Source organism: Haliotis cracherodii, unplaced genomic scaffold (assembly GCF_022045235.1).
Source record: "Haliotis cracherodii isolate W230 unplaced genomic scaffold, xgHalCrac1.p SCAF_6, whole genome shotgun sequence".
NCBI classification, from domain to species: domain Eukaryota; kingdom Metazoa; phylum Mollusca; class Gastropoda; order Lepetellida; family Haliotidae; genus Haliotis; species Haliotis cracherodii.
This window is the reverse complement of record NW_027266319.1, coordinates 60849752-60875672: the sequence shown is the minus strand read 5'-3', so window position 1 is coordinate 60875672 and position 25921 is coordinate 60849752. Positions and strand designations below refer to the sequence as shown.

General features: G+C 41.6%; 2 protein-coding genes across 2 annotated transcripts; both read right to left on the bottom strand.

Annotated features, from left to right (window-relative positions):
• Window positions 1–6826: 6826 nt before the first annotated feature.
• Window positions 6827–17627, bottom strand: LOC139445516 (ADP-ribosyl-[dinitrogen reductase] glycohydrolase-like). The gene is made up of 9 exons (XM_071226656.1): window positions 17294–17627; window positions 16258–16383; window positions 15886–16035; window positions 13828–13971; window positions 13018–13169; window positions 10869–11022; window positions 8898–9056; window positions 7797–7927; window positions 6827–6900 (listed from the first exon to the last, which is right to left on the bottom strand). The coding sequence occupies exons 1-9, from the start codon at window positions 17303–17305 to the stop codon at window positions 6861–6863; spliced, it is 1068 nt and encodes a 355-aa protein (XP_071082757.1). The 5' UTR covers window positions 17306–17627; the 3' UTR covers window positions 6827–6860.
• Window positions 17628–18748: 1121 nt separating this feature from the next.
• LOC139446558 (uncharacterized) lies at window positions 18749–23787 on the bottom strand. The gene is made up of 7 exons (XM_071227855.1): window positions 23755–23787; window positions 22824–22967; window positions 22072–22226; window positions 21267–21423; window positions 20803–20961; window positions 19496–19626; window positions 18749–18911 (listed from the first exon to the last, which is right to left on the bottom strand). Exons 1-7 carry the CDS (start codon window positions 23785–23787, stop codon window positions 18827–18829), a joined length of 864 nt encoding a protein of 287 aa, XP_071083956.1. The 3' UTR covers window positions 18749–18826.
• Between the last annotated feature and the right edge of the window lie 2134 nt (window positions 23788–25921).

The window sequence follows — 25921 nt, the reverse complement described above, 5'->3', positions numbered from 1 at the left end:
TGATATCAATTAGTGTACTTCTCCGCCTTTTAAAAATTTTAAAAATCTTTCCATGAGACACAAAATTGATTCGGGGGACACGGGTGGCCCAGTCGTCTAAGGCTCCGCGATTCACTGAGCAGAGTTGCGTCCCTTGGGCACGCCAGAAACCTATGATTGTGGGTTCGAATCCAGTTTCGCCCCGAGTATGTTTCTAGGTTTGTCAGCACCATACCCGTGCTCGTGGGTTTCACCGAAGTGGTAAACATCTGAGACCTGCATCACTTCGGGCTTTCCTCCCACATTAAGCTGACACGCCGCGATATAACTGGAATATTGTTAAAAGCGGCGTTAAACCCAACTCACTCACTCAAAATTGATTCTCATTATAAGTGTATAAATAAATAAATAATATAAATTGAATAACATGTCTGATTATCCTTATCAAAAGTTGAGTGGTATACTCTGACATACAATCTTCAGAATATAGGACTATTGACCTCGAAATAAACAATGTTTTATGAATGGCTTTGCAAAGGGTGAACTATTATAGAAGTTCAGCACGTATACGCACTAAAGACAGCATGGCATGACCAAAACCAATAACCTTTATATAGTTTCCTTTTATGTCAGAGACCAAACGATTCATGAACAATCGTAGCGTTCAACCGACTGTCTTGACAACGTGGCATGCTCTCCTTTCAATCTGGATTTTGGTCTGTTTTGTCTTTTTGACTACATTACCTTGCAGGCAAAGGCCACATGCACTTTTATGATGGTCAGGACAAGAAACAGGTAGGTTACTTAGGATTTATAAAACAACGTATCTCAAATGGGGATTCCGGATTAGAGTTTTGACGGGCCTCCGGCATCATTGGCTTGTAAAAATCAAGTCAAAGTCAAAGATATTTATTGCATGTAAGGCCTCCGGTCCATATACAAGAGAGTAACAAATACGTAGTTTACATATTTTGATATATACTCATGTTTAACAATTTGTTTCTGAGGGAAATTGCATTTTTAACATATATAGCCAGTTTAAATGATGCTCATGATGTCGATCACTGGATTGTCTGGTCCAGACTCCATTATTGTACAGACCGCCGTCATATAGCTGGAATATTGCTGAGTGCGGCGTTAAACAACAAACAAACAAACAAAACATGACAGCAGCATCTTTTGAAGAAAGAAGAGAAATAAAAGCAGGTTACAGGATAATTTGACAGATAGCGTTCTGGAATAAACTTTCTTCTTAGATCGCAATAATAAGGACAGACAAAAGCAAAATGAATTTCATTTTCTATAGATGAATGACATAATGGGCACAGCCTCTTCGAATATTCAGTGGACATTTTTCTTCCTTCATTTATCATGAGATCTAACAATCCGAGCCTAAATTGAATAAATGGACGTCGAAGGGTTCTTGATGTTAATGTAGATAAGTATTTTCTGGTTGAATAGGACGTTTTGTACAAGTCATACCTTGAACTGTTTTCTAGAGTGGAATGCCATTCCTGATAAAAAAATATAAATAGATTGTTCACAATCATCAACTGTTTGGTTTAACCATACAAAGCCGTAGCCATGAGAAAACAAAAAGTTTCTAATATGTGATGCCCGTGTTAATTTGCCCATGTCGTCTTAATGTACAAGCATATTATAAGCACGTTTGGGGATTCGGCGTTCATGCATTCCAAGAATGTTAAACCAGTTTTTCAAGCATCTAATTTGGGAGTTGATATATAATGGGTATCTGCCACATTTTTATCGGAAATGGATGGATTGAGTGGTCAGGTCCCCGTTCTTTAAAGCGATCTTAGCACTAGGGCGATCGAAGCTCCCATACTTTAACACAGATTGACGACAGTCGCAGCGGTAAGAGGTGAGGCGAGGTGAAATGCATATATGGGGTTTAACGTCTCGTCAAAGATTATTGCACTTATATAGCGACGTGCATGTACGTGTGTGTGTTTGTGTGGCTGCTTGTACTAGTCCTGACTAATGCCGATTTATAGTTCTAGCTCACTGAGATAACATGACGCAGTTTAACATGAATACCACTCTCAGACACAGTATACTGACTCCGAGCCGACCAGTCCTTGTTTTAGCCCCTTAATGCCGAGCGCCAGACAGGGTAAAAACAAGTACCATCTTACCGTCTTTTGGTATGACGCGGTCGGGGATCGAACCCTGGACCTTCCGCTCTCCGGGCGGACGCTCTACCACTAGATCACGGAGGCGGTCCCCGCAGCGCTAAGATCATTTGTGGAACGGGGCCCAGATTCAGTGATCTGGTTGAATGCGCGTTATCGAACATCGACGGAGTGGATCGTTGCTCATTATATCAATCAAGGGATTGCCTGGTCCAGACTCCATAAATAACAGGCCGCCGTCCTATAGCTGGAATGTTGCTGTGGGTTAAACAACAAACACGGGCACACACATAAAGAGGAAGAGCACACACAAAATTCACTTTCTTTCTTATTTGAAACTCAACGCATTTTTAGAATTAGTTAATATCATTGTTTGAAAATATACACTCATTTTTTATCACAAGTGGGAAGCTCACAATGAGTAAGTAAGTTAGATATTGCTTTTAACAGTATTTCAGTTACATCACGACATATCAATCTGATGCAAGGAAAGCCCGAAGTAGTGTAGGGGGCGGTCGGGTAGCCTAGTGGTTAAAGCGTTCGCTCGTCACGCCGAAGACCCGGGTTCGTTTCCCGACATGGGTACAATGTGTGAAGCCCATTTCTGGTGTCCCCCGCTGTGATATTGCTGGAATATTGCTAAAAGCGGCGTAAAACCATACTCACTGACACTGACCGAAGTAGTGTAAGTCCTGGTTGATGACACAATGACGAAAACCTAGAAACAGATCTATTAACACCAATACGTAAATACGGTACACTCGGTAAGTCTTTCTGCGGAGGATTAAGACCCGTGAAGATCCGGAGTAGAATAGGTCTTCAGCAACCCATGCTTGCCGTAAAAGGCGACTATGCTTGTCGTAAGGGGCGACTAACGGGATAGAGCGGTCAGGCTCGCTGACTTGTCATTGTATCCCAGTTGCGTGGATCGATGCTCATGATGTCAATCAGTGGATTGCTTGTTCCAGACTCGATTATTTACCGACCGCCGTCATATAGCTTGAATATTGCTGAGTGCGACGTTAAACAATAAATAAACATATGCAAAGGATTGCAATTTCGCTTTAAAAAACGTGTAATTGCTGCGGAGCTTGAATAATTCATCAGCCGCTTGTGATATAAACTACGAGGGCGATATATCAGTTGGTGACCTTTTCGTAAAAGGCGACTAAAGGGGTCGGGTGATCAAGCTCGCTGACTTGGTTGATGCACGTCAACGATCCCAATTGCGTGGATTGATGCTCATGATATTAATCACTGGATTGTCTGGTCCAGACTCGATTAATTACAGACCGCCGTCATATAGCTGGAATATTGCTGAGTGCGGCGTTAAACAACAAACCGAAGAACCAACCATAGGTGTACGGCCTGATTAGGTTCTCCTCTCCTGCCTGCCTAAATATTTACACCGCGTATTAGGGATAACATATTTTGTTTTCATTCCCTTCGACATATTCATAATACATCCAAATTACCGATAATCCGATTGTTAGAAGAAAAAGAGAACACCGTTATATACCTGCAGTCAACGATGTTAATATTTTTCCAAGGGGCATTAACCGACGACCGCTCATAATGTGGGGTTATTGTGTTGACGTCGGAAGAATGCATGGTTATATAACACCCGTGACAAAGTCGGAGCCTCGTACCTTGTGTTACAAATACATCTGAGCATATTCGCAAAACCACGGGGGAAACAACGACACAATCAGAGGTAAAAATTTGACATTTTCTTTCCACATAAACACACTTCCTACAGGAAAATATATACGTATTGATGAAATGATATACCTACATCGGTGACCCTTGAAGATCCGGGGTCGAACAGGTCTTCAGCAACCCATGCTTGTCGTAAGATAGACTAGTCCAATTATAATGCGTATGGTGAAAAAGTCTGGTGAAGATCCGGGGTAGAATAGGTCTTCAGCAATCCATTCTTGCCGTAAAAGGCGACTATGCTTGTCGTAAGAGGCGACTAACGGGATCGGGTGGTCAGGCTCGCTGATACATGTCATCGATCCCAATTGTGTGGACGGATGCTCATGATGCCAATCACTGGATTGTCTGGTCCAGACTCGATTATTTACAGACCGCTGTCTTAAAGCTGGAATATTGCCGAGTGCGGCTTTAAACAACAAACCAACAAACACACCAACATGGGAGTTTCGCCTTCGTTGACTTTATGTTTTAGGTTCACAAAATTCCCAGTATTAATTGTGTATGTTTAAAACGCTGTCCCTGACCGCCTCCGTGGTGTAGTGGATAGAGTGTCTGCCCGGGCAGCGGACGGTCGGTCATACCAAAAGACGTTAAACGATGGCGCTCGGCATTACCTGGATGAAACAAGGCCTCGAGTAGGCAAACTGTGCATGGGTGGGGTGTTAAACTGCGGCATGGTCTCTCTCTCTCTCTCTCTCTCTCTCTCTCTCTCTCTCTCTCTCTCTCTCTCTCTCTCTCTCTCTCACACACACACACACACACGGACACACACGACCACCGACCCGGTACAGATTTTAAGTTTTAATATATATTCTTGCTCATGTACACAGTTGGCTATGATTTTCAAATCTACTAAGGTTCTACCCAACATGTACCGGCCTGTAATGTTTATTAAATTTCAAATTTATCTAGCGCCAGATAATATATATAATTTTACTACATGGACCTGAGATGTGGGGTATGGAATTATATGATTCAGTGGAGAAACATCTCTATGCTGTATCTGTTGTGGTTCGGGTACGATATGCCGATGGAATGTGTTTACGAGATGATAATATACCTTTGGAAGCCTTTTGTTTGTTTCACTTGAAAGAGAAGGTTCCATCCACCGATACTGTCATCTGGTTGTGGTCACAGGTTTCTGCCACGCCGTAGACGCAATTTTGAACAGCGAACTGCTGCGCATCAGATCACAATAACATGCGTGCCCCTAGTTATAACCATCCGGTTGGCGAATGGCGCAGTCGTCTAAGGCGCCGCGAATCCCTGTGGAGAGTTGCGTCCTTTGGGCACGCCAGAAACCTATGATTGTCGGTTCGAATACCGCTTCGCCCCGATTATGTTTCTAGGTTTGTCAGCACCATACCCGTGCTCGTGGGTTTCACCGAAGTGGTAAACGTCTGAGACCTGCATCACTTCGGGCTTTCCTTCCACATTAAGCTGACACGCAGTGATGTAACTGGAATACTGTTAAAAGCGGCGTTAAACCCAACTCACTCACTCACTATAACCATCATTAAGATCACTTAAGTCATAGATAATTAGGTTCACATACTAATCTCATTATGAAAGGGATAACTATTGATCATTCAATAAATTGTATTGTAATTGTAATATCAATTCATAACCACATTAGCAGGGTTTTTTTTGTAATAAGCAATAAGTATTGATCAGACAATACCTTTTAGAAAGTGTTCAAATGTAACGTATGTTATATTTGGGATGACACTTTCGGAGTTATGTACAAATTCTAGTAATTTTTAGTGGAGTCCCATCAGGGATTCCAACAGGTACAATTATCAAAAGTTGGCATTTCTGTTTAGAGGACAACAGCTGTACAGGCCCTGTTACCGTTATCCCTGACGTGAACCCGAGGACGATGCCACGAAAACTAGTGTCAGATCCATATAGGGGATGGTATTCTTGGGAATCTCACTTCAATTCTGCCATGCGTATGAGTTCACAGTCTATGTGGGCTCTAAAGATGAAGAACGAAAAGGAAGACCTTTCCTGCAAGAGGCACCTGGACAAAATCATCTTTGACCAAAGGATAGAAACATCCGAGCATTCAAAGATTGTGAAGACCCTCAACCGTGAATACAATAGACTGATCGCCTTCAAGAAGGTGTCCGACATGTATAACTTCCAACAACACGAGAAGCTGAAAGAAAACAAACCAGTCTCTAGTCCTATGAAGGAGTCGAACAATGTGTCAACGTGTAAACCTTCTAGGGAGAGTAAGTGGAAGAAGATACTCCAGCCTCATTTAGATGGAGCCAAACAAGATACCCACGCTGATGAAACCAAGAAAGATGGGTACCGTTACTCGTACGATCTCTTCCCCAGCATCACTATGTACAAGGCTAAGGCGAGCTGCTATCCAGGACATCTACCACAAACTGGTACAAATTTTCGGAGGTTACTGTCAAAGGAGAATGGACTTGTGGTTTCAGAGAAGATACGCTCTGAAACAGCTGATCAAAATTGGTCACAGACATTAGCTAGCGTCAAGGGTATTGTGAGGTGGCAGACTCTTATGCAAAGATCGAAAGATGAATCGGCTCAAAAGGATGTTGCAGTGGGTCCAAACGTTAAAACTCGTGCCATCAAGAGATCGGTTTTACCAGGAGATTGCAAGAATATCTATGCCCTGAAGAAACTGATGAAGAAAGAGCTAAAAGAAGCAGTGGAATATGAAAATAAGAAGAGAATATTATTTCCATCTGTATCAAGGAAGACGCCATTTAAAGCGAACTGTTGCAGCAAATTTGGAGACGTGACCACCATGAAACTCTTTCCAATGATATAAAGTAACTTCCAGTTGCACATACATTGTAACCACGTTGACATTTCAAACATGACATCACCCAGAATCCATGTACACTGTGTTTTAGTGCAAGTCATTGGCTGTACAAAACTAGTCTTTTACAACAGATTTAGCAAAACTCCAAAGCATCAGTTCGATAATTTTTATTCCTGAGTAAAGATTCACAGTCTTTCTGGTTGTATTTATTTCTTTGCCATCATTTTCTCGCTCAGGACGAAATACCTGTAACATAAAAACGTAGGATTTCATTCTTATGTTAAGAGTATCTCAAACCATCCTTCTCTCAAAAAAAAGCCAGTACACGTTAAAGGAGAGTAAGTGTGTTTGTGTGTTTGTTTGTTGTTTAATGCCGCACTGAGCAATATTCCAGCTATATGACGCCGGTCTGTAAATAATCGAGTCTTGACCAGACAATCCAGTGATTGGTATCATGAGCATCGATCCACGCATTTGGGATGACATGCATCAACAAAGTCAGCGAGCCTGACCTCCTGATCCCGGTAACTGCCGCTTACGTCAAGCATAGTCGCCTCTTACGGCAAACGTGGCGTACTGAAGACCTATTCTGACCCGGATTTTCACGTGTCATGATAGAGAGAGTATGTTGTTTTACACCCCAGTCAAATATGTGACGGCGACCTGTGAATAAACGGGTCTGGGAAAGACAACCCTCTGGTTGATATCATGGGCATCGTCCCACGCCGTGGGGGTACGATGTTATGCAATCTACCAAGTCACTGAGCCTGACCAACCGATCCACGTTGTCACCTCTTAGGAAAAGAAATAACCAGTATACGTGGGACAGCAAGCATGGACCCTTGCCAAAAGCCGAACTCACGTTTCCTTGGTTAAAGTAAAACCATCAGAGCTCCCGATGCGGGTTCCGGGTCTGAAAGTTCCCAAATCTGGCTCCGTGGCCTAGCTAAAGGCCTGTCATCGTACCCCAACAGCACTGATCGTTCCTTACAAAATCGGTCACAGGATTGTCTGGTCCAGACTCGATTATTTACAAGCCGCCGTCCTTTGGTTGAACGTTTGCTGAGTGGGGGGTTGAACAAGAAGCAAACAAACAACGGAGATACCTTTGCGTCAAACATATCCCATGGTGAAAATCTTACTTTTCAATCTTATCGTCCAACCATGCTTTGTGTTTGAGATTCGCTACCCATGATGCCGGAAGTGCAGACATTCCTAGTTTACACCCCAGAAGAGCTCCCGCCACAGCGCCATTTGTGTCCGCATCACCACCCTGGCAATAATACATAAAGCGTCACGTCAACGTTTATTATGTTCACATGTTCATCTTCCCGAAGCAAGGGTGTTAACTAACTAAAGGTCGAGTTTCCACCCTTGCCAAACTAGGCTGGAATTTCCAAGCTCGATCGTAGCGCCACCATATTGACCAATCAGATTCCATCTTTCACATCACTTGCATTTGCTTCAAACAAAATGGCCGTGTCCAGTCGAGACAATCTGATCGATAATTAAGAACTATATGTGTATTAAAACGGGGCTTAACCCGCAAAGTGCATCAAATCACCAAAACACCTTGATTAAAAACATGAAAAGATTTGGAAAATGTCCGTGACACCCAGTTGACGGAACACATGTTTTGCAAATCCTGCAGTCAATCAAGACCTGCACTTTGAAATCCATGTTGTTTACGAACCTAGTCTCGTTCGTTTAATTGGACTATGCATTTAGTTTAGTGTTTTAGAGTGAGTGAGTGAGTTGGGTTTAACGCCGCTTTTTAACAGTATTCCAGTTATATCGCGGCGTGTCAACTTAATGTGGGAGGAAAGCTCGAAGTGATTCAGGTCTCAGACGTTTACCGCTTCGGTGAAATACACGAGCACGGGTACGGTGCTGACAAATCTAGACGCATAATTGGGGCGAACCGGGATTCGAACCCACAATCATAGGTTTCTGGCATGCCTAAGGGACAGCGAATCGCGGCACCTTAGACGACTGGGCAGCCCGTGCCCCCTAGTGTTTTAGAGATGTACCCAAGAGAAGACTATGCGATAACATGGAATAATGTTCGAAATTATAGGCGTGTAACTACATAAACATACCTCTGAGTATCAGAATCTGTCTAACCCTCAAAGAACCCCACTTTCAATACAACATGCAGTGTCAGTAATGCAAATGATATACATGAGAATATAATCACCCACGGCAAATTTCAAAGATTATGACCAGTAGTTATAATGTCTCACCTCCATGACGATTTTCTGCAGTGCCTTCCTGAAGTCCTTCTGTTTGAGAGCCCAGAAGCCTGCACCCAGACATTTGTAAGTGTAGCCAATCTTGCCGGACTCCGACAACCTCAGGTTCCGGATGTTCTTCATCTCCAGGAATGACTTCAGTTCCTTTTTCTGGACCAAGTCAAAAGTAAATACAAGTGTGCTTCTAAAGCCATCTCAATTTTATTTCTCATATTATGAAACGTTTTTCAAGATCTGCTCCGGAAACGAAGACTACCGCCGTTTTCAGTGTAAATCAAAGTCGTTGCCATGGAAAACCCAAACTATCAAAAGACTGTTCATGAAATCCCCCCAATTTCACATTCGTTGTTGCTGGGAATGTTTGGATAAAGTCGGATTATACCTCATATTCCAGATACATGTTAGGCTTAGGTCAAGCCGGTATGATGATATAAATTGAAATATTGCATTAAATCAATGAATCAATATTTGAGTTGGTAATCAGTTGAGAATTTGTAAACAGGAAAATATATTCGATCATCGGTTTTGTAATGAATCATTTTCCAGAGGCAAGAGTGTCCACTAGCCTACATCAAAGCTTAGTTTATAAATAGCTCAAACATGTTTGTTTGTTTGTTTGTTGTTTAACGCCGCACCCAGCAATATTCCAGCTATATGACGGCAGTCTGTAAATAATCGAGTCTGGACCAGGCAATCCAGTGATTTACATCATGAACATCGATCCACTCAATTGGGATCAATGACATGAATCAACCAAGTCAGCGAGCCTGACCACCCGATCCGTTCGTCGCCTTTTACGACAAGCATAGTCGCCTTTTACGGCAAGCATGGGTTGCTGAAGACCTATTCTACCCCGGATCTTCACGGGTCTTAAACATGTCATCCCTCAGAACCAATAAAAGCGGTGTCAGCTTTCTGCAAATTCAATGGACTAAAGCATTTTATCCGACAGAATATAATAACTGTGAGGGCTCGATGTCCCATATTCGTCCTGGTAGTGCTGAAACGTTTTTAACGCCTCACACAGCAATATTCGCGCAATACGGCGGTGACCAGACAAACTGGTGATTGGTATGATGAGCAACGTTCCAAGCCGTCCAAGGGTACGTTGACACGCAAGCGACAATATGTCACACAGCTTGACCATCTGATTAATTAAGTCCGCCTATAACAAGCATTGGTTGCTGGTGACCCATTTTAATCGGGAATCCCCACCGGTTGTCCTGATTGTGACGGCTGGATCGTTCGATCAGCACCATACCCGTCCGACAGTCCTTTAGCCATTTGGTTGTCTACGCTACAAGGTCTAACATACCAATCAGAGTGAGTATGGTTTTACGCCGCTTTTAGCAATATCACAGTAATATCACGGCGGGGGACACCAGAAATGGGCTTCACACATTGTACCCATGTCGGGAATCGAACCCCAGGTCTTCGGCGTGACGAGCGAACGCTTTAACGATTAGGCTACCCGACCGCCCCCTACCAATCAGAATGCAGTTACAAATTAGCCTCAATGTTGGGTTGGTCATATAACAACATAGCAGCCTGTCCAACTGATAGTGTTAGCGAGAAATTCAAAGTTGAAAAACTCACTGACAGGCAAAAGAAAACCCTCAGAAATCGTTGTGATGGGGAGGATGTGTTCAGGTCCATTCAAACTAGCTAAGGGGGGTAACTCGTATTCCCTTAAAACCAATCTAGGCAATACGAGTTACCTCCCTTATCCATTTTCTTTATCTCGACGTATGATTGGTCGGTAAAATGTTGATGAAAATCAAGGAGAGTGAATTTAAGATTGCTAGAACCACGGGGTTGGGTGTACGTTTACCGAATACCTAGCCCTGGAGATAAGAGGATGGGACAGTCCTCCCACGTGAAACTGACACCTCCTGATGTAGGTGAGATGCTGTCAAAGTCGCAGCAGCGTCACTCACTAACAAGTTGCCAATGGATGCCTACCTGTTCCTGTGTTTCTAGGCACGCAGCGGCCTTCTGAAAGCTGTCCTGTATTATTTTATTCACTCTGTATTTGCCGCTGCGCTTCAGGTGTTGTGGCGCTCTCATCAACATCAGGCTTATTGCCACCGACACAGCAACTGTCGATGCCTGACACCTGAAACAACAGAAAGAAGACAGATTCAGTTAATATTTTACACGACATCACTTATGTCACTATAACAGCTATATAGAGAAATGTACGTGAGACATCGTACAATATAGTTTAGTAAATCTCCATGTCAGTATGTTTGTTTGTTTGTTTGTTTGTTTGTTGTTGTTTAACGCCGCACTCAGCAATATTCAAGCTATATGACGGCGGTCTGTTAATAATCGAGTCTGGACCACACAATCCAGTGATTGACATCATGAGCATCGATCCACGCAACTAGGATTCGATGACATGCCTTTGACGCCAAGCATGGAGTGCTGAAGACCTCTTCTACCCCTGATCTTCACGGATCCCATGTCAGAATGATGAGATCTGATTGGTCCACGTGATCTTGATAAAATACTATGTATACAGCCTTGGAGGGAAATTTCCCATTGAACCCCGCTTCGGGTCAGTGAAAGTCGCATGACATAGCACACGTTAACCTCTGCTCAATCGTACAGCTGTTGTGTATCAGTTTTGAATTTGTTTTAATTCTTTCAAATGTCATATTAAAACTACAATGTCATATTAGAAGTACAATGTCATATTAAAACTACAATGTCATATTAAAAGTACAATGTCATATTAAAAGTACAATGTCATATCAAAACTACAATGTCATATTAAAACTACAATGTCATATTAAAAGTACAATGTCATATCAAAACCACAATGTCATAATAAAACTACAATGTCCTATTAAAACTACAATGTCATATTAAAACCACAATGTCATAATAAAACTACAATGTCATATTAAAACTACAATGTCCTATTAAAACTACAATGTCATATTAAAACTACAATGTCCTATTAAAACTACAATGTCATATCAAAACTACAACGTCATATTAAAACTGCATTGTCATATGAAGACTACAATGTCATAGTAAAACTTCAATGTCATATTAAAACCTCAATGTCATATTAAAACTACAACGTCATATTAAAACTACAATGCCATATTAAAACTTCAATGTCATATTAAGACTGCAATGTCATATTAAAACTACAATGTCATATGAACACATGCCGGTAAGATAAATGCGTTGCAGAAGGATCACTCGGGTGTGTTGTGTTTAACGCCGCTTTTAACAGTATTCCAGTTATATCACGGGTGCCAGCTTAATGTGGGAGGAAAGCCCGAAGTGACGCAGGTCTAAGACGTTTACTACTTCGGTGAAACCCACGAGCAGGGGTATGGTGCTGATAAACCTAGAAACATAATTGGGGCGAACCGGGATTCGAACCCACAATCATAGGTTTCTGGCGTGCCAAAGGGGTGCAGCTCTGCACAGCAAATGGCGGCGCCTTAGACGACTGGGCCACCCGTGCCCCCGTACTGTGTAGGTGCCTCACTGATGGTTAAGTCGCCTGAATGTGCCAAAAGGATGATCATTGTGAACCGTTTCTTTGAGCATGTCGACAAATCTACAGTCTCTTTTACTGGGACGGGTACCATGCAGATAAACGGGGCTTACGGTACGTAGCTTACGGTAGCCATCGAAGCCGAAGAACGAGCCTTCGTTATTTTTGCTATTTATAGCATCACTGGATTTTAGTACACTGTCTCATTTGATAGTTCAAATATTGTTACCTTGAGGCTTTGAGTATAGCTCGATCGTTTCCTATGCTCAGTACTGACAGGAAGCAGCGACATTATAACAGACAGTATGTGATGACATCTTTTAATCCTATGATTTAACGAGGTTTTTGTCAAACACTAAATTTGGGTATGTTGATAAATTGTAAAATATTGTGTTGTTCAATATAAATTTATTTTACCTGGCATAACGGTGTTTGGGCCATTCGGTTTTATCTGATTAAATAGTGGGTGGGACTTTATCGAGAAATAAATTGCTTATATGGTAATTTTATTTTTGCAAGATGGGTTGTTGTTTTTTTAAATAATTCCAACTCGTGGCAATATGTATTTACATTCTGCAGAGCAACGATTACCTCGGGTCGTAATGCGTAGTTCTGCATATATCCAGGGCATTGTGAGCCACAGCCTCCGTATCCCAAAACTGCTGAACGCCAAGAATGCAGGTTCTCATCACAGCTCCGTTTGATGCCGCCATTTTCCCACTTTCCCACCACTCGCGCGCAGCCTGTTCGAAATAACCAATATTGTTACCCAGAAGGGAGCGGGGTAGGTGTTATAAACTTTTGGTAATTTATTAGTAATTTTTTTTTTCTAGCAATGTCCTAAATAATAAATTAAGTAATTTGATTGGCTGAGAAGTTTTCATTCATTCATTCATTCATTCAAAGACCTACAACCAGCCACGCGATTACAATGTCCAGGGACATATGTGGTCTCTGCAATAAAGAGACTATAAACGCCATTAATTTCACCCGGGACACGGAGTCCGTGATTCCTCGCAGCTCGTATGTTACAGTGTGTTATCGAACTCATTTACTTTTTCAAAAGGTCCGTGCTCACTACTTGGAACATGACGAGGACCCACAATTCGATCTTAGCGCTAAGATGATCTTAACTCCCATACTTTAACATAGGCTTACAATAGTCTCAGTGCTAAGATCGCTTTGTGAGAGTGGCCCCTGGTGTTTGCGTCATTTCGATCATTACACACCCTCGGCTGTTTTCATATTGAAAAGCATTGTAGCAGCGTGGGTGCAATGGCGCAAGATCACATTCGAATATATGACACGTTTCTTGTGCTGGAAGGTGACCAATAAGTTGAAAATCTATTCTGATAATTCCATAACTCAAGATGAAAGACACCTTAATCACTCATGTTTTACCTTGTGTGGCTCTGTGACAAATTCGGGGTTGGCAATAACCTTCGCTGTTGTAGTACCGATTCCCATGCCAACGCGATCGCCAAGTTCGGGAAAGCCATTCCGAGACCAAAACTTCAACCTTTCTGCAAAATCCTCGGGTTTCACCTGCAGTGGGTAATGTAGCATGATACTGTTTACTGTACAAAGAAGTGTGGGTGAGTGTTGGCGTGTGTTGCCGTTAGCCGCAGCCAGGAATAATAGTGAGTGAGTGAGTGAGTGAGTTGGGTTTAACGCCGCTTTTAACAGTATTCCAGTTATACCACGGCGTGTCAGCTTAATGTGGGAGGAAAGCCCGAAGTGATGCAGGTCTCAGACGTTTACCACTTCGGTGAAACCAACGAGCACGGGTATGGTGCTGACAAACCTAGAAACATAATCGGGGCGAACCGGGATTCGAACCCACAATCATAGGTTTCTCTGCACAGCGAATCGCGGCGCCTTAGACGACTGGGCCACCCGTGCCCCCTGCCAGGAATAATACTTTAGATTAAATAGAAATTGTAAGAATCAGTCGAATGAGAAAGTGGACAACCGGTTTGATTCCGTTTTGATCAGTATTTCAGTTACAGAGCGGCATGTCAGCTAACTTGGGAGGAAAGGTTGAAAAGAGCTTTATAGCTTTTTTGTGAACACCACAAGTAAGGATGCGGTGCTGACAAATCCGTAAACATAATCACGAACCAATGTTCATAGGATCCTGGCACACCTAATGGACGCAACTCTGCACAGTCGCCTCAGACGCATGGACCCTATAATAAATGGTCTTATTTGTCCATCGCCATATACATATCATACAGACATATTATCATACCTCCATGTCACAATGGTGAAATATGATTGGTGCACGTGATCTTGATAAAGTACTTTTTCACTCCTCCTTGTCAGAATGATGAAATCTGATTGCACCACGTGACCCTGGAACTCGTGAAGATCCGGGTTAGAATAGGTCTTCAGCAACCCATACTTGCCGTAAAAGGCGACTATGCTTGTCGTTAAAGGCGGGTGGTCAGGCTCGCTAACTTGGTTGATGCATGTCATCGATCCCAATTTTGCGGATCGATGCTCATGATATTAATCACTGGATTGTGATGCGACGTTAAACAACAAACAAACAAAACATGGCCTTGGAGGGAAATAAATTTCTCAGCGGGGGAATATATCTCTTATACCCCGCCACGAGCAATGCAGGCTGAACGTGGACATCTGTGAGGCACAATAAATCCCTTATACCTCGCTTCAATGCAAAAGGCCGCACGCTTTTCCCCCCGAGTCAGTGGAAGTCACGTGACATAGCACAAGTTAACCCCAGCTCAATCGAATAGCTGATTTCTATCAATTTTGAATTCGTGTTAATTTTTTTTACAGTGTCACATTACAAAATGTCGGTAAGATAAATTCGTTGTAGCAGGATCACGAGGGGTACATGGGGTTTTACGCGTCACTCATTAGTATTTATACTTCTCGCCTCTCGCCTCCGGTTCGTGGTGGACCGCTTCCGTGGTCTAGTGGTAAAATGTCCGCCCGGGGAGCGGAAGGTCCTGGGTTCGATCCCCGGTCGCGTCATACCAGTGGGGTAGCACTATAAATCGGCATCAACCCTGACTCGTACAAGCAGCCACACACACTTGCACGCTATATAAGTGCAATAATCTTGGACGCGACCTTCAACCCCATTTCACCTCACCTCCTCAACCCCCGCTCGTGGTGTAGAACCTTAAACGGGACGCATAAACCCCATTTACTCCTCGTGATCCTGCTACAACTCATATTATGTCAGACTCTCACCTGTCCATCATTATCTTTAACAGACAGTAGAGATCGAGAAATACTAACATGAATAAATTGAATTAAATTTGTTGTAACTTCAAATACAAACTTTTGAAATTTGTGCCATAGCATTTACACAATGTTATTCCAACAAATCATCCGTCATATAAAGGGAGATAACACACTACACCATACATTTGGTTTTCATGCATATCTGTTACACAGACTACTCTTATCCTTAAGAGGCAGTACCTGTCCATCATTATCTATAAGAGACTGTAGAATGAGTATCATCTGGTCCGTGTCATCCGTCCAGTCGCCCTCTTCCCATCGTGTTCTGTGTACATCAGGCCATAGATGCTTGTGTTCTAATTCAAGCTGTTTCCTAACTTCACCGTATTCCTGGATTAAACAAGTGTATGGGTTAGTGGAAAACAGACAGCTGGGCAACCAGAACTCAAGTGCTAAACATCAAATGCAAATAACTGAAGATTTTAGTCATATTTGATGAGGACACTAAAATAAACGTTATCAATAGCACGTACGCTGTTTGCGTACTCGTTAAGTTGAAATATTCCGTGAAGTTTTCTTAGAAAAAAAAATTTGAATACTTTATATTTGTACCTCCTTAGCCTCCTCCTTGGTGAGGAACTCAGTGAGCAAGCCAATAGCATCCCCCACAGCCTGACCGTATAGAGTCGCCAGAATCTGATCCCGGGGGTAGCCTGCTGTAGCCCCTGGGGTTGAGGCCTAAACGATAAGTATTTTGTTACAAACAATATCGTATTTCACAAAATATGAAATATGGGTTGGAAGGCAGTCAGTTTGACTATAATGACTGCGCCACTACAAAAAAATGTGAGACAATTATGTATACACAACTAAAGGTTCAGTTATAACATATATCATTTAAATTTTAGATTAGTGAGTGAGTGAGTGACGTGTTACGCCGCTTTTAGCAATATTCCAGCAATATCACAGCGGGGGACACCAGAAATGGGCTTCATACATTGTACCCATGTCGGGAATCGAACCCGGGTCTTCGGCGTGACGAGCGAACGCATTAACCACTAGGCTACCACTAGGCTTAAACCCTGTTAAAACAGATCAACGGGGAATGGTGTGTGTGTGGGTGGGCGGGGTGGGGGTGGGGGGGGAGAAGTAACTTCCCCCAATATCCTTATTTTTATAATGTCAGCCGATCCACGCAATATGGTTAATGTCGATAAGATAACTTCAAAGAAACATTTCGAAGTACCTAGACCAAGTACATTTAATTCGAAAAAGTGTTAAGCAAGTTTCATTTACAAATATCCACAAAGATGACCCTAAGATTAGAACAATTCATAAAGTCCCTCTTTAAAAATGCTTATTTACGTTCCTGTTCAAATTAATCATATATCAAATTCGTGAAAAGGAAATAAACGACATTAATTTTTTTTTTTTTTTTTTTTTTTTTTTTATTGTTCCTGGTAAAAGTACATCATGTTTAGATAAGAGTCCAGATACATGACCAGGGTTTTTTGAGAAATATTAATAATAAGTATTATTATTATTACTATTATTTAATTAATTAAATTAAATTAATTCATTATTTAATAAATTCATTAAATATATACCTTAGTAACAAATAATATCAGCGTTTAGAGAACACACTCACCGCTTCGGCCATCGCTATTAATAGACAGGACGCCCTAGATCGTCATCGCTGAACAAGCGCGATGGTTCTCTTCGGGCCGAGCTTGTTTCCTTTGCTTCAGCTATTTCCAGGCGACGCACTTGATAGCTCTCTCGCCGTTTGATGCATGTTGGGTAGCAGTTAACTCTGGATAACCACCCTGTACAGTTATTATTTATATATTGCTATACGACAGTTTCTACACCTCTAAACAGCAACAAGTCTTACATGAATATATCGAACATGGCAAGTACTATTAATAACCATGGGAAGGGAGGTAACTTGCAAGTGAGTATCTGACAAACCTTTAGAAAATGGAAGCACTTGCCTGCTTGCAGATATTATCAGATTGTTCCCTTTGTTTATTTAAATGATGCACTGAAGTACGACTTCAGTATCACTTAAAGTGTAAATTTGTAACATGTGGCGAGTGTTTACCGTTCCGTAATTATAATATTGTAGCGTTCTTATCATCAAATTAATTCCTATACATAAAACACTTGTCATATTAAAATTCCACCGATGTAAACACGTATCTTTTAGTGTCACGCCTTTGTCCTAATTTATAATAATAACAACAAATAATCCTAAACATCATCATAAACTGTTGTATATCACATCGGGACCATAACGTCTTTGATACCCCATCGCAATATTCGCTTTTCTGAACAATGAGACGACCCCTGTAAACGGACGGCACGTGTGTTTTATGCACCTGTTCTCACCTGTCGTCAAGGTGTCATAGGTCATGAACATTCACCTTGATCTACTTACACCTGGTTATGCCCTGTTTCACAAAAGTCTGTTTTATTCACATTTTTACACACTTTTACGTGTAAAAAGGCATAAAACATTTGATACGCTGTATTTGTGCCACGACCCAATTAGTACTAATTTAGTTGTTTGAATATTTATATATTTTGTATATTAACTGCATTTATTTAAGATCTGAGGTCGAAAAAACAGGTGTTTTTCATTTCCGTGGGCTAGAATTGGTCTATATAAGTAACCTTTGCTTGTCGTAAGAGTCGAATAAAATCGATCGGATAGTTAGACTAGGTGACTATACGTTGATCGCAGTCCAACGGCGTGAGACGTGGATCTTTACTATCATACTCGATGATTTGATGATTTTCCTGATTGCCTGCCCTCGTGATGCATTGGAATACGTAACACTCCCTTAAACTGTGTTTATTCCCACATAATAATTGGTTATTCCCACATAATAATTGGTTTTAGTAAGAGCAAATCATGAAGTATTTTGCCATAAATACTGTTATATTCTCCAAGAAAGATTTGGTGAAAAGATAGGTTTTGATTCTTGATCGGAACAAAGTAGGACTGTCAATGTTCCTGATATCCAATGGCAGCCTATTCCATAGCTGAATATATTCTAAGATGTTCCAATTGGAAGATCCCATAAACACGGAGCAATATGTTTTACCGAATACAGATCAGCACAAAACAAGGTCGTGCGTCTCACATACATATTTTCATATACAAGTTCTTCGTTTGTTAACCTTCATGGTCCTCACTTGATTTATCAGCGGTTTCTGAGGTTGCTGTGCCGTCTTTCATTCGCACCAAAATCTTCAGAAATCTGTAATTTCAACTTTAAGCAAACATGTTTTGAGTTAGGACCTGGATAGGTACTTCATATACTCCCGGACAATTACCACAAGGTATATGTGATCTCCTTTGAGCTGGGCAGGACATGCTAACCCTTTTCGCGAGCACCTTGTGTTTTCACTGATTTTCAGCGATCCATTAAATTTATTATATTTGATATAATTTTTACCGAAAAACCAAATATATATCGATCGATTAACTTTATTATATTTTATATAATTTTCACCGCTATTTTGTCTTGTACGCCATACTGGAATTAGTTTTCGTCGGTAATCGTACAAGACAAAATTGCGTAATAACGTAACGATACCGACGAAACTAATTCCAGTATGGCGTACAAGACAAAATAGCGGTGAAAATTATATAAAATGTAATAAATTTAATGGATCGCTATATATTAGGTTTCCGTGTTGGTTCTAACACTGTTATCAAGCAAGATGAACAGTTGTTCCAAAGAAATTGTTTATCCATACGAACTTGCCATCGTTTAATGTTAAGCTATGAATTCAAAGTTCAAAGGCCCCCCTGGTGACGCTTTATATCTTATGTCCTTACTTTTTAATTTTTTCATCCAGCCAATCCTTGTGTATAAGCTTGGACACCCATGACACCGGAAGTGCAGACATTCCTAACTTACAAGCCAGGAGAGCTCCAGCTACAGCACCATTGGTGTCAGCATCACCCCCCTTTAGAGACAGAACAATTTTATTAGAAACGATAAATACGTTCAGATGTGTAGAATACTCTTAATGTACTTATAAACAAGCATGAAATACTCACATCTCCCGCCAATATGACATGTCGGGTGTGTGCAATGCATTAGCTCCTGTGAACTATGTTCACTGGGCCTTTTTGTAAAGAAATATACTACGTTTTTCAAGATCTGCTCCGGAAACAAGGACTACCTCCATTTTCAGTCTAAATCAAAGCTGTTGCCATGGAAACTCGAAAAATAACTTTAGAAAAAATCCATAACTATCCAAAGGCACCAGTTCACCACTAGACCTATCAATGTGCAAAATATGGTGAAGAAAAATGGTACGGTTTTCAGGATCTGCTCCGGAAACGAGGACTACTAGCATTTTCAGTCTAAATCAAAGTCGTTGCCATGGAAACTCAAAAAGTATTGTTTTTAAAAATGCCAAGCTACCAAAAGGCACCAGTTCACCACTAGATCTATCTATGTGCCAAGTTTGGTGAAGAAATATGGTACGGTTTTCAAGATCTGCTCCGGAAACGAGGACTACCGCCATTTTCAGTCTAAATCAAAGTCGTTGCCATGGAAACGCAAAAAATAACTTTTTTTTAAATCCCAAACTATCAAAAGCCACCAGTTCACCACTAGATCTATCTATGTGCCAAATTTGGTGAAGAAATATGGTACGGTTTTCAGGATCTGCTCCGGAAACGAGGACTACTGCCATTTTCAGTCTAAAGCAAAGTCGTTGCCATGGAAACTCAAAAAATAAATTTTATAAAAATCCCAAACTATCAAAAGCCACCAGTTCACCACTAGATCTATCTATGTGCCAAATTTGGTGAAGAAATATGGTACGGTTTTCAAGATCTGCTCCGGAAACGAGGACTACCGCCATTTTCAGTCTAAATCAAAGTCGTTGCCATGGAAACTCAAAAATAAATTTTATAAAAATCCCAAACTATCAAAAGCCACCAGTTCACCACTAGATCTATCTATGTGCCAAGTTTGGAGAAGAAATATGGTACGGTTTTCAAGATCTGCTCCGGAAACGAAATGTGACGGCCGGACGGACGGCACCCATTCCTATATCCCCCTTCCACTTCGTGGCGGGGGATAATAACATGAGCATTGAAAGGAAAGTACTATTATGTCCACAACCAACCTCCATAACATTTGTCTGCAGTGCCTTCCTGAAGTCCTTCTGTTTCAGTGCCCAGAACCCGCAGCCCAGGCACTTGTAGGTGTAGCCGATCTTTCTCTCCTCGCATAGTTTAAGTTTCTGTATTTTCTTACACTCGAGGTATGTCTTCAGCTCTTTTGTCTGGATATTATGAAATAGATGGAACTGCCATTGGTGGAATGATACGACATACGCACGAACATGCATACAGTACATAGTGTCTGTATACGATCTGTAGAGAGTAGAATCTTTACCAGACAAATCAGTGATTATGTATTATATATTATGAGCAATGTCCAACTCCATAGGGTACTATGACACGCGAGTCTGATTCTCTCTACTTAGCTCCCTTTAATAGGACATTCATCGACCACCCGAATACCCACTGGGTCATTTGTTCTATGCTACATCGGGGCTAAAACAACGTAAACAACATTGGTTATAACCTGCTGATCTGTCTCTAGACACTTGGAAGACGCCACCTGGAAGCACTCCTGTATAATCTTGTCTATGTCATAGCTGCCGTTCTTCTTGATGTGCCGAGGCTGCCTCCTCAACATCAGGCTGATGGCGACTGACGCCGCAACTGTCGAGGCCTGACACCTACAACGAAATGTAGATCTCAGTATTCAAGTACACCTCGTTAATGTGTCAGACAATTTCAACCTGCCGATTAAAACACCTCCCAATCGGTCTCGTCTATAACAGGAATACACTGAAAGCAGTCATAATGTCCTTACTCTATGTGAGCGTGTAGAATACTGAAGGCGCCGCGATTCGCTATGCAGAGTTGCGTCCCTTGGGCACGCCAGAAACCTATGATTGTGGGTTCGAATCCCCGTTCGCCCCGATTATGTTTCTAGGTTTGTCAGCACCATACCCGTGCTCGTGGGTTTCACCGAAGTGGTAAACATCTGAGACCTGCATCACTTGGGGCTTTCCTTCCACATTAAGCTGACACACCGCGATATAACTGGAATACTGTTAAAAGCGGCGTTAAACACAAATCACTCACTCACTGGGTCAATCAATCGATTTAAACGTCACAGGCCATAAGTACATAGAGAAACGACGTGTACCATTAACAATTTTTTGACGATGTTCCTCATTTTGCACCTTGATCATAAAGCACACTCTCGCTGAAAAGCTCATGAGAAACACATGAAAAAATTGCCAAAGTGCCTTCCGATATTTCTATATATTCATAACAAACAGAAACATATCAATAATATTAAGCATAAGTATTTTAACCTTGGATCGTAATGGGTCGTCTTACATATAGCAATGGCATTATCAGCCACGGCGTCAGTGTCCCAGTACTGGTGTATCCCCAGAATTGACGTCCTCATGACGGCGCCATTAGAAGCGATGTTCCTATGGTTCCTGTCCCAAAGATCAAACGCTGCCTGAGAACGTATAATGTTAACAGTTGTAAGACGACAGGACACGCGGACGTTCTCATGCTGAAAAGTATTGATTTCAAAGTCTAACGGTGCAAGATTATGTAACAATGTATTGTACAGTCATATATGTTTTTTCTTGAAAAATTACTCTTGCAGTCATGTAATGCCATCTTCCCGAGGCAAGGGAGTTAACTGACTTAAAAAGTCCAGTTTCCACCCTTGCCGAAATAGGCTGGAATAACTGGGCTCGACCGTTGCGCCACCAGTGGCTATTACCAATTATGTCCCTTCTAAACCTCTCCCGTGGACCAATCAGATTCCACCTCTCGTATCACTTGCGTTTGCTTCACACAAAATGGTGGCGCCCAGTCAGGATGATCTGATCGATAATCAAGATCTATATTGTGATAAAAAGGGTCTTACATCGCGAAATGCAAATCCTGCAATCGATCAAAATCTGCACGACACTTAACGAACCTGATTTTGATTTCGGTGCGCGATTTTGATTGGACTATGCATAGACTCGTAGTCAGTTTACTCTCTTGCCTCGGGAAGATGTGTAATGCAAAACGCAGGATACATTATTCCTTTATGTATTACCTTGTGTGGCTGTGTGACAAACTCTGGGTTGGAAATAACCTCCGCTGTTGTGGTACCGATCCCGTGGCCAACGAAATCACCGAGTTCAGGAAAGCCATTCCGAGACCAAAACTTCAACCTTTTTGCAAAATCCTCGGGTTTCACCTGCAACAGGTAAGCACTAAACTGTTTACTATACAATAAATGTTGGTGAGTGTTGCCGTTTGCCGCAGCCAAGAATAATAACCAAAATTTATTTTGAGTGAGTGAGAGAATTGGGTTTAACGCCGCTTTGAACATTCTTCCAGTCATAATACGCTTAGGGGGCGGTCGGATGGCCTAGTGGTTAAAGCGTTGGCTCGTCACGCCGAAGACCCGGGTTCGATTCCCAACATGGGTACAATGTGTGAAGCCCATTTCTGGTGTTCCCCGCCGTGATATTGCTGGAATATTGCAAAAAGCGGCGTAAAACCATACTCACTCACTCACTCACTCATAACACGCTTAATTTGGGGATGACGCAGGTCTCGGGCGTTTACGACTCTGGTGAAACCCATGAGCGCACGTATGAGCTGGCAGACCAGAAAACATCAACTGGATTCAAACCAACGAAAACAGGTTTCTGGCGTGCCCAAGGGACGTAACTCTGAACAGCGAAACAGTCGAATGAGTGAGTGGGTGAGCTGGGGTTGATCTCCCTTTGAACAGAATTCCATGTGTAACATACCGTGTCAGGTAAGGTCGAAAAGACGTCATGTACAGTTTCTCCCACGTCATATAATGGATGACTTTTTTTTTAGGGGGGGGAGTGTCTTGTGAGTTGATCTTCATATATGTATCTAGGTACTGATCGCATCAAAAAGTGGGAGAGATAAGAAAATCGGCATAAGAAGAATGGTACAGATGATCGACCCGAGGATTGTGAGAATATGCGAGAAATACCACACTTTACCCACCTGTTAAACAAAATGGACTTGTCCGACATCGCCGAGGTCGGGACAGCCTGGTTCCCTGGCTATGCTGCGCTGGCGCTAAAGTTCAGCGCCAGCGCAGCTTACCCAGGGAACCAGGCCGAGGTCGGGATTCTCTTCAGGGAGTCATCATTATCAAAATTAAGGTAACTATTTTTGGTGAGTGAGTATGATTTTACGCCGCTTTTAGCAATATTCCAGCAATATCACGTTGACACCAGAAAGGGGCTTCACGCATTTTACCCATGTCGGGAGTCGAAGCAGGTCTTCGGCGTGACGAGCGAACGCTTTAACCACTTTTACGGAAAGGGGCGAGTGGTGACGAATGGAACGGGCAGTAAATCAGGATCGCTGGTCAGGATTCAATATTTTGCAGGTCGGAATATTGCTGAGGTGTTTTTTTTATCATATTTTGTCAGTTACAAAACAAGATATTTTATTTAAGACTATGAGCCTGAATTTAAGATAAAACCCGCATTAATGTAGATAATGTAGATGATATCAAATGGTCGGTCCCTTATTGTTTGTTTGTTTGTTTGTTTGTTTTGTTGCTAAACGCCGCACTCAGCAATATTCCAGTCGTGAATACATACGGGCGATGTATGGTGTAGTGACGCATCTGTTTGTAGTCAAGTTTTGTTGTTGAATTATTGTTTAACCCCCCTGGATGTCACAGGGACATATATGTCCCTCCTGTACAACACTCAATTTGAAATCGAATAAAATTCAAAATACATCACTCACACAAATACACTTCACAGTTTTGAATAGGGTGGGAAATTCCCTGTTCTGTGATATCCACTGGCATTTTAGGCCAAGCAAAAGTACTGAAAATTACCTCTGAAAATTAGGTACATAGTAAATGTCGCTTTTTTTTACATATCACCACTCACGGCGTTATTTACAGCATGTTTTGAAATCTAAATTTCGGATATTTACTCGGAGAAATGAATTTTAAAAAAGCCTATTAGTGATCACGGGTATGTCCTTTATGAAATCACCAATGATCATTCCAAAATCGTTTAGAATGTTTCGGAAAATATGCAAACACGAACGCCGACGTGAACTATCCGACATATTGGATAGTGTTTACAAAATCACGTTTCAGGTACGCCGGTTATGAGACGTCTGTAACATCACGCATATTTCAAACTTAGCTGCCATACACACATCCTTGAATTCCTCATACATTTTAGAATCAAATGACCAATGGTCTTTGTCACCAATACGAAGTGGCTGGATGAAATCAAGCAAAATAAGTTAGGTGTGAAAACGAACGCTGTGCTCGAAAAACTGCGCTTGTTTGAAATGTAAACAAAGCAACACACAGATTTTACACAGTGTAACATTTTCACCTATTTTGAGCTATCCATTCGTCTATTCGTTCACGATATTGGCTCAACATTTTCGGAATATGCATGGGACGAGAATCGTAGGAAGTATTAGGGAATTTAAAATAGATATATTGCAATGATTTGATAATTTCAACAAATTTGGTCGTTAGATACACAGAACACTGATATCTAACGATTCGCCAGGTGCCAGCAATTTACGAATTATTCCTCTCGTTTTGCATAATATAATCAATGGGCTCATTCTGTTTTCAATATTGTGATCACAGGATATTAAACTGTATTAAATTTTAAAAGTATAAAAATTAAACCCATTTTGCCGTCATAGAGAAAAATCAGTTAACGTCATTTACGGCATGCTATTTTTGGCATTTAATGTATGTCGTTAAACATACGCATTTAACTCCATTTGATATGTAGTAATATGTCGTTCAGTCAGATATTAGGCATTATTTTGTTCGCTCACAGTTTCCGTAAATCTTCTAAATAAAAAAAATCGTGGCACAGTACTTTTATCGGTGTACGATAAAAAGCGGAGAAATCTACTGTTTACTATTTTTTTTTTATGTGTACAAACATTTTTTCATTTTCATTTTCATCACTGGGCATGCCACACAAGCTGAAGATGCGATTAACCTCATGCTGACATTTTAGTGAGTGAGTTTGATTTAACGCCGCTGGGACATATTCTAACCCAGAATACCCTCGGGGGTTCAAATGTAACCGCAGTTAAGTTAAGAGTAAGATTGCACTATTGGGGTTACTTTTGCATGTATGGACGGAAAACTACACGTCT

Coding starts and splice junctions, on each gene's coding strand:
- LOC139445516 (XM_071226656.1), bottom strand. Junction 11,023..13,017: donor ACTACGCATTACGACCCGAG/GTAATCGTTGCT, acceptor CTGTTGTTTCAG/GTGTCAGGCATCGACAGTTG. Junction 9,057..10,868: donor GCCTAGAAACACAGGAACAG/GTAGGCATCCAT, acceptor GACTTGGTCCAG/AAAAAGGAACTGAAGTCATT.
- LOC139446558 (XM_071227855.1), bottom strand. CDS start 23,787: ATGTCGGACAAGTCCATTTTGTTTAACAGGTGG. Junction 22,968..23,754: donor CCATTTTGTTTAACAGGTGG/GTAAAGTGTGGT, acceptor TACCTGTTGCAG/GTGAAACCCGAGGATTTTGC. Junction 20,962..21,266: donor GTCTAGAGACAGATCAGCAG/GTTATAACCAAT, acceptor CATAATATCCAG/ACAAAAGAGCTGAAGACATA.